The 17,260-nt window shown below is 40.4% G+C and overlaps 1 protein-coding gene across 3 annotated transcripts; it reads left to right on the plus strand.

Moving 5' to 3' along the window:
• The first annotated feature begins 222 nt into the window (after positions 1-222).
• On the plus strand, positions 223-17,259 carry txlng (taxilin gamma). 3 transcript variants are annotated; one of them, XM_067597337.1, is made up of 11 exons: positions 223-330; positions 5,980-6,088; positions 6,966-7,113; positions 7,870-7,961; positions 9,389-9,559; positions 10,462-10,656; positions 10,760-10,879; positions 11,013-11,087; positions 11,800-11,892; positions 11,981-12,076; positions 12,971-17,259. In XM_067597337.1, the coding sequence occupies exons 2-11, from the start codon at positions 5,996-5,998 to the stop codon at positions 13,385-13,387; spliced, it is 1,500 nt and encodes a 499-aa protein (XP_067453438.1). In that variant the 5' UTR covers positions 223-330; positions 5,980-5,995; the 3' UTR covers positions 13,388-17,259. The 3 variants fall into 3 exon arrangements, with proteins under 3 accessions (XP_067453438.1, XP_067453455.1, XP_067453446.1); XM_067597354.1 differs by lacking the exon at positions 223-330 and adding an exon at positions 366-627; XM_067597345.1 differs by lacking the exon at positions 223-330 and adding an exon at positions 715-1,514.
• The last annotated feature ends 1 nt before the right edge of the window (position 17,260 follows it).

Consider the following 17,260-nt stretch of genomic DNA (forward strand, 5'->3'; position numbering starts at 1 on the left):
TAAAAATCGCATAAAATCAATGCCTAAGAGTAAATCTATGATTTTAAAACAGTGGACGAACAATATAATCTCTTTTGTTGCCTGCTTAACAGAAACGTACGGAAGAGGATTAGGGCCACATATTTGAGTTCTGAGAATTCTGATGTACTTAGTGTTGTAACATCGTTTCAGAAGACTCGCTGAATAATGCAATAAAATGTTTTACTCGTACAATCTTTGAACACGTTTGACAAGGGTTATATTTTGAAAGGATTTAACCGGACGTTGTACTTGTTATCTGACAGTTCCAGCTCACTTGATACCTGAGTCCTGCTTCTACAGTGAAAACAGGTAAACGCTCCAGCTATTTCAGTAACATTTGCTAAACTGGTATTGTTGTGTGTTGATTTGACAGAACTATAAGGCAGTATCTGACCTGCCACTACCAGCCTGAGCGTGTAACTGTTACATTTGCTATCACACATGTTGTATTTGCCGAAGTAAACTTCTCGTGCTAGCCACCAACTAGTTAGCTGTTAGCACAGGATTAGCACTTAGCAAACTAATGTAAGCTAACGTTACAAATATGATTTACATTTCCACGCTTGATGTGTGCTAATTAACCAGCTACGTCCTTTTCTACAAAAGGTAACACCTGGCACGTCTGAACGAAACCACTCACACTGCAAATGTTAAGGATAGTTTAGTCACAGAGATAAATAATCAAATGCTTGGTGTGCGTTTAGCTAACATGACCGCCGCCAGATCGTCACACCAGACTCCCTTTATAATCTTTAACATTAACAGTTACCTTGCTGTTCTGCAAAAATACAGAGCTGAAACTACAGTAATTATATACTTTTAAAATCTAGAATGGGGAACCTTTCAATTCGGCTTAAGAATAATACTCTAATCGTTGCGTATACATGTATTTTTTCAACTTTCTGAAGTTGGATAATGTTACTTCTTACTGCCAGAGATGATCAGGAAACCTTGGCGTTAAGTGGCTAATATTAAAACAATGCACAATGCGCCGTTTTTGCTGAGGGCATACATAACAAAGCTGTTTCGTTCCCTTGAATAAATCCTCCTAAGGTTTTGTGTTTATTAAATGAACAACACTAACCCGAGTAGCTAACGTCGTAGCAACTAGGTTAGCGGTTAGCTCCATGTTTTGTGTTCCTGCTAGCTGTTTTAACTGAGCGCTGCCACTGCCAGGAGCAACACTGGCAGACCAGACGTGTTAGACAGGTTGATGCACGTCAATGTCGGTAACTTCCAAGTTCACATCGCTCCTTTTCGTTAGCTTACATCATAAGTTACTTCCGCAAGTTACCAGTGTTTTGTATCAGTCCACTGTCGTGACGTTTTATAGCTTTACACGAAACGTTAAGCGATCTTCAACCTGTTGGAAAGCGTAATGTGATTTGCTGGAGAGACGCAGCTGAAGCTAGTTAGCAGTAAACCAGAGAGTGTTTGTAGATCTGAGGCGACTGACACTGTAAGCTGTTAGGACTCGTCTGGATACACTCGAGGTGTGTTTATTTTGAGTGGTTTGGAAAACCTTGGTATGCGACTATTTTCATATCAGAGGGTGTTTCGTTTGATTTCTGCTCTTCTGAAACAGACCCGCGATGTGTATGTCCTGGGCTGCACGTTCAGCTGCTGCTGTACACACGTGGTGGACTTCTGTTCAGTGAGGGAAAATAACTAAGTACATTTACTCAAGTACTGTAGTTACAATTTTGAGTCACTTATTCTTTACTTGAGTATCTCAATGTTGTGCTACTTTATTCTACGAGGTTACTAAACTACAATTCAGAGGGAATTATTGTGCTTTTTACTATATTAATCCGTTTTCTATAGTTACTGGTTACATTTCAGATTAACATTGTTAACAGGGTTAGAGATTAAATCAGTGGGCCCCATCTTTTTTGGCCTATGACCCCTTACAAAAAAGCAGTGTCTACTGGACAACTTGTCACATTCCCACTAAACAGTGATTTCCTCTCAAAACTTCTCAGATGGTTTCATTTAAATAAATATTTTAGGCTCAAAGAACTCAAAAGAGATAAATCCAAAAAGTGAATTCAGATTGGGAAATTAGCAGAACTTTTTCTTCTTTCCTTCCCCATTAATCATCTCACTACCTGTCAGATTAATCTGATGACCCTTTTGAAGGGGCCTGACCCCCAGGTTGGGAAAGACAGAGCAAGCTTAAAGACTGGCAGCAGCAGCTGAAGAGTACCTGGCTGCAACCTGCAGAATGGGGTTGGGTTCAACTTCAAACGTTTAATCCCACCCACCGTGGTTTGATTGGTTTATCTGTCGAATTTGGGCGGGGTTAAATTGTGATTGGATGCCAGCTGTGAGCGTTGAGTGTGACACCACTAGTTGGTCTATGGAGAACAACGCGGGTATGGAGAACAAAACGTAAGTGTCACTTTATATTTTTGTTATAGTCAAATTACTCATTTAGACTTTGGCTCATGTAGAGCTGATTATAGGCTATTATCTACATTTTTAACTGACTTACTTCACACATTAGCTAGCTGGGGTGCTAGCTATTACTAAGCTACTAGTACTACTAATAGTTGTCATAGCTCAGTGGTGAAGTAGCTAACTGACAAGTTAACTAGCTAATCTTCATTTCAATCAGATTTGCTTAATTATATTGATCAACAGAGCAGACTAAAGTAATTGTTCATATTAATAGTGGAGGAAATATGACCTTTTTGGCTAACCTTGTGTTTGTATGCTAGCTAGCTATGAACGCCACTCCAGCGCAAAATCCCTCTGAGGTAAACACAGAAACCTTGTAGCTGGTGTTTGACAACTTAGCTTAGAGACAAGAGCCTGTATCCTCAGAGAAACCTGCTGTTACTTAATGAAGTAGATAACACCAGTATGGAGACCAAAACATAGCCTAAATGTCATATTACATTTTTTTTATAATTTCATTGAAGTGGCGTCAAATTACACGTTTTACATGTTTACACTCCAAACAGTATTTGCTTTTTGCAAGAATATGTCTGCATTGTAACATGTCTGCTGATTCCCTCACTCTTGTGTTTTAAGAGCCTGCGGTCATTAAGGACATGCACACTGCCATGCAGTATATTGAGAACAACAAGTCGACATTCCTGAGTGGTGTGAAACAGCCGAAATTGCTCACTCTGAAGGAGGAAGACCGGCAAAGAATATTGACGACAACCAGGATGGAGGATCCGGAGGCCATGGAATTCCTCCTTTCCTTCAATCTACAGTAGAATATGGAGTATTTCATGAGGCTCTGCACTGATCAGCAAGGCCCTCAGCTCAGTGCTCAGAGTTTCTCAACTGACCACATGCACACAGAAGCTTGGAAGCAGGGTACAGCAGACCTCTCCACTGACATATACACTTGTAAATGTAAATAGTTCCTTCTACAAGCCAACACGGTACCATCTCTGACCATTGATAACATTACTGTCTCTCCTTCGTCACTATCCTGCAACCCCTGAGTCAACAAGATGGTCAAGATCAGCAAAATTTACTTAACTTAAATAAAAGTACTCATTCTACAGAACAATTGTCCCTGTCAGTGTTTTACTATCATATCTAATGTTTGTAATATTACTGCTGCATTAATGTGTATGTTGCATTTTACTGCTGTAGATGTTGAAGGAAGGGTTTTTTTTTAAGTTTAGAAGTAGAATTTTCTCAACTCATAAAGGAACACTTAATTTTTCAGTCTATAACAAACATTCTGAATTTAGAGATACATAGTTTTCACTGGACAGGAAGGGTATGAAAAATTGTAATCTGAGAAGTAACTTGTAACTATAGCTGTAAGATAAATTTAGTGGGGTAAAAAAGTACAATGTTTCCCTCTGAATGTAGAGGAGTAGAAATATAAAGTTGCATAGACTGGAAATACTCCAGTAAAGTACAAGAACCTCAAATTTGTACCTAAGCACAGTACTCTAGTAATTGTACTTTAGTTACATTTCACCAGTGTAGATGGTCTTGTAAAAAGGGTCTACGTTGCAGCCCCACTCCCCTTTGGATGAAAACAGGCAGGTAAAATGACTGGAACCCTATGGAAGACAAGTAGCCACAGCATGCTTGTTTAATGAGATGTATATTATGGATGTTTAACTTGTCAACTCATGGTTGAAAGTGATCATTATGTTTAAAATACAAAACAGAGTTTACATAGGAGCAGTTCCCCTCATGACATTGTTAGCTAAGTAATGTATACTGGTAGGTCCTTTTCATTTTATGAACTGACTATGTTGTTTAACCCTGCCTAAAGCCAAGTCCAAACCAATGAAATTGATGTTTAACTCCACCCAAATTCAACAGTTAAACCAATCAAATCACGGTGGGTGGGATTAAACGTTTGACGTTGAAGCTGCATCGTTCTGCATGCTGCGGCTAGGTATACTTGCGGCAGTTAGCAGTGGCACCTCAGGTGGCAGCCTCAGCTGCCACTGACTTGCCGTGGCAGCTGCCATTGCTGCTGAGGAGATGCCAAGGACACACCACGGCAACTGCCGCTGTTTGTGGCATCTGCTAGTGAAATTCCGATGTTTATGAATGTTAACAGTCGTGAATGTTGTATTAGACTTGCTAGAAGTACCATGACGTGATTTTTGCATTAATTTGCAAGGTTTCCTTGATGAATCTTTCAGCATTTCTGAAGGTGTTATTTCAGAAATGCTGAAAGACTTTACATATAAACATATATGTCTATATTGGGGGAATATTTCAAGTCTGATTGTCGATGTGGTTACATGTGCATTGTGATTGTGAAGTGGTGAGGTTTCACATACAAAAGACAGACACAAGTGGAGCAGGCCGAGATTGGTTTAACAATAGTGACCCCCTTCTCCTATGTCTACTGCATTGTGAGAAACATACTGTAAGAGATGGCCAAATTTCAGCCACCAGACTGTTTGATCATCTCTCTGTTTTGTGCTTAGTGATTTCACAGCTTTAACAATACAGTATATAGACACATTCTAATTTAAATGCTTAGAGAAAAACCAGCAGGTGAAAGAATATGTTATTTTACTTTCCATGTATTGGCAATAGAAACTAAGAATGTGAAGAATGAAGCCAGAACTTGCTCAGAAATTCTTGCTGTTGCTGGCGTTTCATGTGTATGTGCTCTGGTAAATAAGTCGCCAGCAGCTCATTGTTGAATTGCTGTTGTCAGTGTGAGCAGCTAGTCTCTGGATCTGAGGTCTCTAGAAGAGACATATTTTGGCAGCATATCAACTATAAAGCCTGGGGGAAAGTTCATGACTTAAAAACCAATATTAAGATCTTAAAATATATACTCAGACTAACTGGAAACCAAAGCAAACACTTCATATACAACTGGTGTGTGCTCTGGTCCTTGATTCTGTACCACTTGTAACTAGTAACTGCTAAATATTAACCACTTAACTGGTTCGCCAGTTAGAGAAGCACAAAACTGTAAGTCACAATTTTGATAATTGCTTCAATTTCAGTACAGTTTACTTTATTTGAATGGGATAATCCACAAAGGCAATTCAAAGTGACAGGTCAGTGGCAGTTGAGGCTGCCACTGGAAGTGCCACTGCTAGCTGCCACTTAGAGTATTTGAGCCAGCCCTTGCTGGGTTGGGAACCACTGAACTAAACTAGGGTTATTGCTATTGTGATATGAGACCAGATATCATCTTAGATTTTGGATATGGTAATATCATGATATGGTAGAGCTGGGCAATATGGCCAAAAAATATGATCATGATCATTTTTTCCATATTGACCAATATCGACATTTATCACGAGTTTGAAGAGTATCCTGATAATGACTGAAGCCTGAACAAAGCAGAGGGTTCACTAGTTCAACTTTTGAATAGAACATTTAACTTTGCAAACATACTTAATCTAAAAAGAACAATACAAGTTAGCTCGCCTTGTAACCTATTAAAATAATGTTTAATGTTAAATTAATGTCACACATACATTTCCTTTGAATTTCTAGCTTGTGATCAGGACTAATGGAGACAGCAGGAGTTTGTGAGATTGATGTGGCGACCAGAAGAATAGTTGGAGGCAGTGATTCACCACCTGAACTGGACAGCCCTTCTCAGGTAAACATCATCTACATGTTTTGTGTTTCTGTGTATTGTTTTTTTGAATGTTTCGAAACTTGTAAATGTCTGTGTTTGGGTACCAACACCACTATACTTTTATACAAAAACCTTTTTCATTTAAAAAAAAAAAAAAAGAAGCCAAAAAGGTTTTAAATGTTGTCTTATAACATGCAACCATAAGACTTTTGCCTGATTACCAATCTAACCAGAAATTTCAGTCCAGTTTTTACTGATACTGTTGTTAAGATACCCTGCCCTCAGGTAGCACAGAGGTGAGAAAGCTCATCAGCTTGAATCAGAGCAGTTGGGAAACTGAGGCTGGAAAAAAGGGAAATAAGGGTTGCAGCTGTGTGTTCAAACCCTCGTTTGGTGGGGAGGTTTGAGTGTTCTTCCCCAAGAAAAATGTATGGCATTTGCCAAAAAGTATGGCTTTTCACATCATTTTGGACCATTATAGTTACAATATTTATAAATAAAACAGGTTGTAGGATTTTGACCTTGTACTCAGACATAAGCAAGAAGAAAAGTGAAACAAATATGCTCACTGATGAAGTAAACACTATGTCCTGAAGTAAACACTGTGCGCCGTAGAAATATTAATCACAAAGTAACATTAGTAAAACAAGGCTTAGTCAGGGTGTAGCCACTAGCCAGCTGTAGAGACGGGTATGTTTAGGATTTTATCAATACTGCTACTCTTATCGATAGTCTTTATTGGTCTGGTTCTTAATCTATACTCAGAACAGGGTTAGAATTGATGAAACAATATTCCTGACATCAAATTCATTCATTTGGCTTAGACACTATGAAATAATGCTCAGGATCTGCATGTACGTCTTATAAATGGTAGAGAAAACTGTGTGTGTGTTGTCAGGAGGAGGTTGCAGAGTTTGGCTTGGGGTTGTGCTGCGCTGAGGAGGAGAGGGGGGAGACTCCGGGCAGAGAGGACAGTCCCAGTGACCTGGGGGAGGCAGAGCTCGACCCCGGAGGAGACCACAAGACCGCAGAGGACAAGGCCTTCGGTAAGAACTCAGCACTCTATCTTATCAGCCCCGTTCAGACAGGCTGCTCGTTAAATGTGATGACAATTTCACACCGTGGTCTCAAAACAACAGCAGTCTCAGTAGCTTGGACGTGTAACATTTCAGTGAAAACGTCCAACAAAGCACAAGTCTGAATTCTGTGAGATAAACGTGAAGGCTGCAGCAGCACAGGATGAACGGTGCTCTGTGGACTTTGCGATCTCTAGTAGCACTGTGGAGCAGTTTTTATGAGTGGGGTCATTTTGTTCATATCATGCACATGCATGTGTACTCAGGTGATGCAATACACAGTCCTGCCAATGGTTTCACACTATTGCACTAATCTGTGGCTGGAATGAGCCAAGAAACGCAGCAATGCACCAACAAAGACAGACAAGAAGACTGCACGCTAGGAGGGAAATGCATTCAACACAGCTGTTAGATCTCAAAGATGCACTAAACCTGCGTTTGTTTGTTTACAAGAAAACTCCACAGTGCTCCTTTAAATACACAGAGAGAAGTAATAGTTGGACATTTTGAGAAATACACTTATTCACCCTCTGGTGAAGAGTTCGATGAGAAGATTGATATCAGCCTCATATACAGTGTGCTGGGTAATTATAAGGCTACAGGCCGCAGACAGTTAGCTTAGCTTAGCATGAAGACTGTAAACTGCTTATGTGCTGACTTTCTTGGCTGTTTTTTCTTTCAACTGTTAACACTAGTGACTCATTTTGCTTTTGGTTTATCTTACAGGGAAGGAGGTTGTTCTGTTGATGCAGGCCCTGAACTCTCTAGCCACTCCCGAGGAGAAACTGGCTGCTTTGTGCAAGAAATACGCAGATCTGGTAAGCTGAATATCTGAATATCTGCATTTGAATAGCCAGACGTGGAAAAACAGGACTAACTAACCAGTGGTTGAACCTCTCTGCTATACATAGCCCTGGTTCCTGACTTCTGAGTCTCTGCGCATATCTCACATTTGTTCAGCAATTGAAAAAGGTCTGGCGTTGTGCTCACTGATAGTTGTTTCCTGGGTTGGATAAATAGCCGAGCCAATCGGAGCTTTGTAGGTGGGATTAAGAACCGGGACATCATTGTCCCGTACCGCAGCCTGGAAAATAGATCAACACAGCTGCACAGGTTGTTGTAAGTTGACTTCAGCATATTTTTTTGAATAACATGAACACAATGTCAGACTGAATGATGAGGTGAAAACAACATGGTGATTCAGTGTGTTAATCAGACTGGGATAAACTGTTTTCTCTCAACTTCATGTGTGACTTGCAGTGATTTGGACTCCCCACTAGTCAGCAGAACTTCAGTCTAAAATATAACAATCTAGAGCTGCAACGAATGTTTATTGATTAATCTGTCCATTATTTTATTGTTATATTGTTATATTTTTTGCCATACAACAGTCCACAACTCAGAGATATTCAGTTTACTGTCATAGAGGACTAAAAAACACAAAATCTTCACATTTGAGAAGCTGGAATCAGAGAATTTTCTTCTCAAAATAGCTGGCGATCAACAACAAATCGACTTATTGTTGCAGCTCTATTACAGTCCAACAGATGAATCATTCTGTCTCAATGAAATCGGTTTCACTTTTACATGAAATGAAACTATGGTTTGTTCCAGCGTGGGTTTGCTTGGATTTTACTTAAAAGGTTAATCGCTGAGATCTGAAAATGCAGTGAAATTGCTAAAAATGGGTTTGAGGGTGCAAAAAACATGAGCAGTCACATGATCAGACAGATTGTAAACAGACTAACAGTTAACTCAGACTATCTAACCATTGATCACTATGGTGATAAGTACTGTAGGACAAGGTTGAAGCAGGAAGTTGGTCTGTAGACTATGATAGGTGTTGACAACAGACAGTTTCATGTGATCATTTCAATAGTTGGTTAACCAAACTTCATCATCTGACTCCTCGTGTTTCTTCAGCTGTGGGACTTTTTTATAGCAATGTTGCTGTGTTTAACTTGCAGAGTAAAGTCTTATCACTGATCACTAGTGCTACAAAAATAAAACCCAAGTTGTAATAAGTTGTAGTTTTTTTTTTTTTGCTTATCAGTGTCAAAAGCCTAATAACATCCACTATGACTGAATGCTGTACAAACACACCAAAAAGTTCAGCACTTGGTGCTTTTTATAGGCGCTGTACATGAACCATAGTTATCTGTGCTTCTCCAGAGGTCAGTGGGTGAAAAATAAAGAATAAAATGAATGAAAACATGATGTAATCTTTTTTTTACTGTGTGTTCAGTTGGAGGAGAGCCGCTGCATGCAGAAACGGCTGAAGGCCCTGCAGAAGAAGCAATCTCAGATTGTAAAGGAGAAGATCCACCTGCAAGGGGAGCACAGCAAGGCCATCCTGGCTCGCAGCAAGCTGGAGAGCCTCTGTAGGGAGCTGCAGAGACACAACAAGACTCTGAAGGTACACACTCACAAACAAACACTATTACCATAATACCACATGTAAGGCGGCCTCCTCCTTTTTCACCACCTGTGTTTGGAAAAATAATTTTGCAAGCATAATTTCACACCATGCCTGTTGGAAAAGATACTATTAATCCAAGGAGAAGAGAGTCCTCATCCTAGAAGCCTTCTCTCTCATACTAATGAATCACTTCCATTAAAGCAGAGTGTAAATCTCAGGTTTGTGTGGTTTCATACTCATGCTCTGTCAGGCTCTTGGGAGCAGTCAAAATATTTGATTTTATTTATTATAATGATTTTCTCTGGCGGTCCGTCTGATTGAGCTGCTCATCATGTGTGACAGCAGTAATTCTCAGCTGTTTGACAGATGATTCAGTTCATACCGTGTTTCTGCTGGAAAGACGTCGTTTTCACTCGTCATGAATTTATTTCCTCCTGCCACAGAAAATCACATTACATGAGCCTAACTGACTCTAACACACTCACTATAAATGGACTGGAAGACACTTGCTAGCCTAGCAACATCAAGGCTACAAACAACCTACAATGCAACACTCTCTGTAGGAGCAGCTGTTTAGTCCTGGAATAAAAGACGACTTCCACTTGTTAAAATGTAATTTCCAGAGAAAAATATTGTTTTATTTCTGGCCAGTACGCTATTAACAAAAACAAATATTTACAGAACAGAATGAGTGCAGTTTAAAGCTTCCTCAGGGTCGGGATTATAAACACATGTTCATTCAGGAACTTTTGATTTAGATTTGGAGCTTCTGATTATCAAGGAGCATTTTGAAGTCGTCCATGTGTCTTCTCTTGTGCAGTCCAGAGCACCGTGTGTCTCTCCTCGTGTGATGTCAGTTGTTGCCAGCGTGAATAGCACAGATTTCCCTCTCCTGATAGGAGGAGAACGCTCAGCGGTCCAGGGAGTACGAGGAGCAGCGGAAGGAGGCCATGCTGCACTTCCAGATGACCTTGAGCGATATCGAGGTGCAGATGGAACAGCACAGCTCCCACAACACCAAGCTGAGGCAGGAGAACATGGAGCTGGCTGAGAAGCTCAAAAAGCTGATCGAGCAGTATGAGCTCCGAGAGGAGGTAAGACTTCCTCACTTCAGCACGGAAAGATGAGATAACGTAGCTTATCGGTTATGATCACAGCAGCTCATCTTGTCTGATGTGATGTGTGTCTCCCCTGCAGCACATAGACACAGTGTTCAAGCACAAGGAGCTGCAGCAGCAGCTGATGGACGCCAAGCTGCAGAGAATCACAGAGATGATGAAAGAAGTGGAGGAGAAACAGCAGAGAGAGAGAGACTTTGTGAGTACATGTTGCGTGCCTGTTCCTTTTCCCCCACCATCACCAAATACCAGCAGTAAACCAGTAGAAATAAAAGCTTAGACAGTTCCTCTGTAATCTTTACCTGTAAACTGACTGTGTTGTGATGCTTCAGCTGCTGAAGGACGCCACGGAGTCCAGACGCAAGTGTGAGCTGATGAAGGAGCAAGAAACACAGCTCAAGCAACAGGTGAGTACACACACGCACACACACACACACACACACGTTTCCCTGGTGGATCAGGAACATTTTTTGGACAATTTCTGACAGTAGTAGTGAGTGAAAGTGTCACTTTCTAATGGAGGAACTGATTGTGCTTGAATCAGCAAAATGTGCTTTATTTTGATCAAGTCTATTTTAAAAGGTCAGTTCAACCAGATCACAAAAAGCACATTTTCTCATTTACCATGCAGATGTTTTTCATTTCATTTGTCCAGATTTGGAGATATCTGTCTCTGAAACCATGGAGTTGAGGGGATTTTAGTTTGTGTGCTCACAGCCTTTTGGAATAACATGTAAAGATTGAACAGCAACATGACAAACAACAATGTCCCCATTTTATTCAAACATTTGCTTTTTACTTTTTTACCAAATTGTCCCTCCAGCTCTTTGTTGTTTTGAAACAAAATTCACAGTTGACTTAGGGAAATACCCACCAAGCACTTTATTAGGAACACCTGTGCAATCTAATGCAATCCAACACAACAGCTCTGCCATAAATTCAGCTTTTACAAAGTGTATACACTTAGGATTGCATTAGATTGTTCTCAAATCTTCTCTAATCTCATTTTAGGACTGCAGACTGACACTGTAGTTCTTTACTGGGAATATAGAAGCCTCGTGTTTTTACTTACTGTCCCAGCTGAGAGGTTTCAAACTGGTTTTGTCTCATGTCTCTCAGCTCTCCCTGTACATGGACAAGTTTGAGGAGTTTCAGAGCACTCTGGCTAAAAGCAATGAGGTCTTCACCACTTTCAGACAAGAAATGGAGAAGGTGAGGACAAGAACCAGCTCATCCTCCTGTCAGTGACTGACCTGCTCACTTTCCCTGGTAGCTTTTAACTCTTATTATTTACATTTAGATGACCAAGAAGATCAAGAAGCTGGAGAAGGAGACGACACAGTGGAGGACCAAATGGGAGAGTAACAACCAGGCCCTGTTGCAGATGGCTGAGGAGGTGACTTTTATAATCCTCAACTCTCTCTTGAAACAATAGTTAAACATTTAGGGTAATTGGCTGATTTGCTTTGTTCCCAAAGGTGAACAAGAAGACTGATGCAGTCTCATGTTTGTGTGTGAAGTACAGAGTGGTTAGCTTAGCTTAGCATAAATACAAGAAGCAGGAGGAAACAGCTAGCCTGTCTCTGTCCATAGTTAAAAATACACCTACCAACACCTCTAAAGCTGACATTTTTAATATGTGCACAAACAGAAAGGTGGGGTTAGCCATCTTAGTTTACTTGTTAGCATTTGCTAATTAGCACTAAACAGCTGAGGCTGATGGTTAACTTTATCTTAACAGCAGCCGCAGATCTTGGTTTTCACCTCCAGTGGTTTAACTTGTGGTTACAGGTGCAACAGAGCAAACTTGTAAACACACCTTTGCAACATAAATGTCACCCAGAGAGGGCAGCAAAACACAGAGTGTCAGCCTGCTATTGGGTTAAACACTAGCATGTTAGCATGATTAATGTAGCATTTAACTATTATTGAGCCTGATTTAGAATAGAATGGAATAATAACATTCAATTTGATTACATTTTGATGCTGTTAATGTTGCTGATTTTAGTTAGATGTTTATATGTGACAGTATCTGTCAGTGTTGAAGTGGGAATCTCATACAGGATTTCCTTCATGCTAGCAAACCCCTTAAACAGTTTGAAACTTATTAGCTTTTTCTGGAGCTTTCTCCACAATCTTAATCAGCGGATGGAGTTTCCTCAGTGAGCGTGGAGATAATGCTCTTCCTGCTGATAAAGACTGAGATGGATCGAAAGCTCTAGAAAAAGCTAGCAAACGAACGTCTGCTTCCAAAGAAAAGAATAAGCTTCACATTTGTGTCGTGTTGTAGAAAACTCTGCGCGACGGTCACTTCAAGGCTCTGCAGGGGAAGCTGGAGCTGCTGGAGAGGCTGTGCAGAGCCCTGCAGAAGGAGAGGAACGACCTCAACAACCGGCTCAGCCTCCTCCAGGAGCAAGGAGGAGACAAGGAGACCACAGCGCCTCCCGAAGACCAGCCACAGGAGCTGTCGGCCGGGGAGGAAGACGAGGAGGATGAGGAGGAGGAGGTGGTGGAGGAGGAGGAGGCGGAGGAGGAAGATGAAGAGGAGGACGGCTCAGCACAGGGCAACGGGCTGGAGTCAGAGGGCATCCACCAAGCTCCCAGACCACCTGAACTGGACCCCACACCGGCTGCTACTGACAAAACCACTACTGCTACGACCACGCCCAGCCAGCCTGCAGAAACACCAACCACACAGCAGGACTGAAGCAGCCGACAGTCTGTGTGTGTGTGTGTAGGTGAGAAGGGTGTGATAGTCGGGCTCCACACACCTCCAGCCTAGTTCCATAACTAGCCAGAAAAACCATCTTCAGTGGAGATAGGGATTTTGTTTCTTTTTTAATTCTAGACTTCTGTCTCCAGGTTTCTACACTGTAACTGAACCAATATCTTTTTGTGCGATAGTTAAAGAATAAAATGATTGTATCAAGGATTCCACTCTAAAACTTGCCCACGTTTACATTGGTTGTAATAATTGGCTTTGTGGCGAGCACTTCGTACTCCCTGTTTTCTACCATAACTGTATTTTCATAGGAAATTTCCATGCAGTCAAATTGAAGCTGTTCAGAGTCAAATTGGCCTTTTTATTTCTCTTGACAGTCTCCCTGCGGTGTCACGTCTCCCCAAGTTTGATTCAATTTAAAAGTGGGTATATCACGTGCATATTGTTGGAGGTCACTCTTTATCAATGTAGCCTTGCAGTCAGAATGTGATCTGAGGGAACTGGACATAGTGTTGAACAAGTTTGGCTTATTTGTCATCTGTATCGGCCACAGGGTGTTAGATTAAAAAAAATCATATCACTTTGTGAATAAGTTTAAAGTTTTCCCCCGATTAGACCAGTGAAATCTGCACGTCCTTTCAAAATCGGTGGCTCTGGTTTGAAGCTTGGTAAAGTAGTAACTAACTAACCTACAACATGCTAACTAGCTGGGAACACACGAAAGACAACTAGACAACTATAATGGCCCACAAATTGCAAATTGCCAGTTAGCAAGATAGCTAGTAGAACTGTCAAGTTTTTATTCTAAAAAATGAACTTAAATTTAATCTGTAATCATCTGCAAGCAGCAGGTACCATCAATAAAATGTTGTATTGGAAATTTTATTAGATAGCAACAGTAGAGTGAGACATGAGAAATGACACAAAGGTCCACTGATGGAATCAAACTGCAGACTTTGTGGTTACGTGTTTGTTAGCAGTTGTTAATGGAGTTAAGGACACGTTTCATGGTTTCTGTTTTAATCAACTCAGACAAATCACGCTTTCAGTTTCATTTGGACTTTTCTTTTTTTTGAAGCTGTGACAGCCCTACTAGCTAGCTCTGTTGCTAACTGGACAAAAAAGTTAACAGATAATTCGAGAGAAACTTTTATACTATTGACTCATGACTGCCTGCTAACCACGTCTCCTCTGTAGAGCAGTTTATAGTGTGGTAGAGGAGGCTTATATAAAATTGGATAGTGCACTTCGCTAATATGAGGTTACAGCTAATCAAAGGTCAAGATGGTTTGTAACTGGTCAACAGTGCAAATTTGCACATCAAAATTTAACTAAAAAATTTTTTGTAAATACTCATCTGACCACCTCCCATGTTTGACAAAAAGCAGCTGGAAAAGCAGCCACACAGCTGATCTTCCCACCTGAACACTACCACCAGATTTCTTCTCAGTCTGCCTGTTAAACAGTTACCTAAAAGGGCTAAACGTTGAACTTTGAGTGGCTATGACTACTCATCTACGGCACGCTTCATACTGAGCTTCATGCTGGATTGACCCACTGACAGCTGGAGACTTCCACAAGTCACAAACATTTACTCCTTTTGTTTTATTGGGTGGGAGAGAGGGCTGACTGTACACCAGGCTGAGTCCAGGATGGTTGATGAGGAGGATTGATTGGTGTAGTCATTAAAATTAGAATCCTTAATATTTTCATTATATCAAACCCCATTCATATTTACATTCTCACATTTCCTCTAAATGACATTCTCATAGATAGTGGTGGAATCCATATTTCCTGTGCAATACTCAGATTAGACTACGCCGTGTTAGGGCCACTGTGGGAGATTTAAACAAAAATCCAGAATAAAGTTGAAACATCAGGGAAAGTCGGAATTTTAAAAAAGTCAAAATTAAGTTGTAATTTTATGAGAAAAATAATTATGAGAATAAAGTTATAGTGTTATGAGAAAGAAGTTTTCTGCGTATTATCATATTTTGGGTAAAATAAATCACGTAAGACATTCGGTACATACTGGACGAGATGCAGAAGACAGAAACATTTCACACAATGTGTGAGTGAACGTTCCATCATGAGTTCAGTCGTACTTAACCGGACGACGTTGCCGGCTGTCTTTTTTTTTAGTTTAGCTTTATTATAAGAACGTGAATCCTCTGAGCCTGTGATTAGATCCACCAGTTGCTGCTCTTCTGTTCTAGTTCACACTCAGTGTGTGTTTGCTGCCCCCAGTGGTCAATCCACATCATTACACACACAACTAGGACTTGTATTATTAGAACTACCAGTGGCCACAGGTATTGCCCAATTCATCAGGACTGAAATTTGTAGGATTGTAATTAAACTTTGGTTTAATAGTTCCACCTCCAGGGAAACTGTTAAACCTAGTTCTATCACTAATATATAACTTTCAAAATAAAATGAAGGATTTTGTTATTCATTTTAGAGACGACAGCTCAGTAAATGTCCTTCTGCACAGTATATCCCCTCATTCAGATCTTTTTTTTTTTTTTTTTTTTTTTTTTTTTGAAGCATATGATTTGATTTCCATATGGTCAGCTCAACAGGGTGTACAGATGAAAGCCAAGTCAGGAGTTCTGAAACATGTTTGTTCACTGACAAACTCTTTAATGTAAATTATGTTTGAAAACATTTAGTACAGCAGAATAACGGGCCCTGTCATCTTTAAAACTTTCTACTGGAAGAAAATTGAATGTGATTTTTCCTTTTGTAATGAGTTTGAATAAAAAGGTGTTGATTTCCATCAGTAATGGATTTTAAAAGGAGCAATTACAGGACGTGTAGTTGGTGAATATGAGGAAGTTCTTCAGTATGTGTGTGTGTGGAGTCCTGATACAGTCAGAACTCTTAACGTCACCAGGATCAAAACAAGTCATGGAAATCATTTCTGCTTTCTGTTTTGGAGCTGAAAGAATAGAATCATCTCAAATCAGTGTTAATTCACACTTGGATCCAATCAGCATATTACATTCTCATTCAACAGTTTCATTTTGTTGCACACCTTTTGTCAGGTTCTGTCACCCAGGCAACAGCTTGTATTGCAGATCGTGAATATACAGGTTATTCTCACTGATATGCTAATGCTAACACCGCTTCATCATTTGGAATCCCAGTCCTTAATTAGTGGGTAGAATTACAAGACTGATCCACTATCAGCGTCTCTGCTTGTAAACTCATAGTGGTGAAAGTGTTCAGCTTGTTTCTCCCATATTCCAGCTCACCAGCCTGTAATGGAGTCATTTCTGTCTGTTGCACAAGAGGCTGTCCTTTTTGAACTCAGCATAATGTAAAGTGAGTAAGAATCATAAGAGGTGGTACTTCTTTAACAAATATGTACACAGACAACCTGGGTCTGTGATTGGGTGTAATATCCAGAAGATGGATTAAGGGAACGGGTGTGTTTAAGATGCAAGATGTTGCATTTCAAGTCCAGTTGATTTTATCTGACCTCTCCTGGCCTTTTTGTAAATTTCTCCTCAGATATTAAAAAAAATCTAAATTGATGTGAACACGTACAGGGTCAGGCGGTGTGTGCGTACTTTTCTTTTGGGTTAGAGGACAGTTGTAGTCACAGGGGAAGACTTGTGAAAGGTTTCAGCATCTATTTCCTCTTTGTTTGGCGTTGCCCCAGATTGACTCTCAGGTAATGTCAGAATCTACCTCTGCAGGTGAGACTAACTGTGAAAGAGGCCTGAGTCACCATAGCTTCAGAGAGCTTTATTTTTACTAAAAAAAAGATGAGCCCACACCCCCTTCTTTGATTGTACAATGTTCTTAAAGTCCTGTCTTGCTTTTCAATAAACATTTTGTAGAATTTGCAAT

The sequence above is a fragment of the Thunnus thynnus genome, chromosome 1 (assembly GCF_963924715.1).
Source record: "Thunnus thynnus chromosome 1, fThuThy2.1, whole genome shotgun sequence".
Lineage (NCBI taxonomy): Eukaryota > Metazoa > Chordata > Actinopteri > Scombriformes > Scombridae > Thunnus > Thunnus thynnus.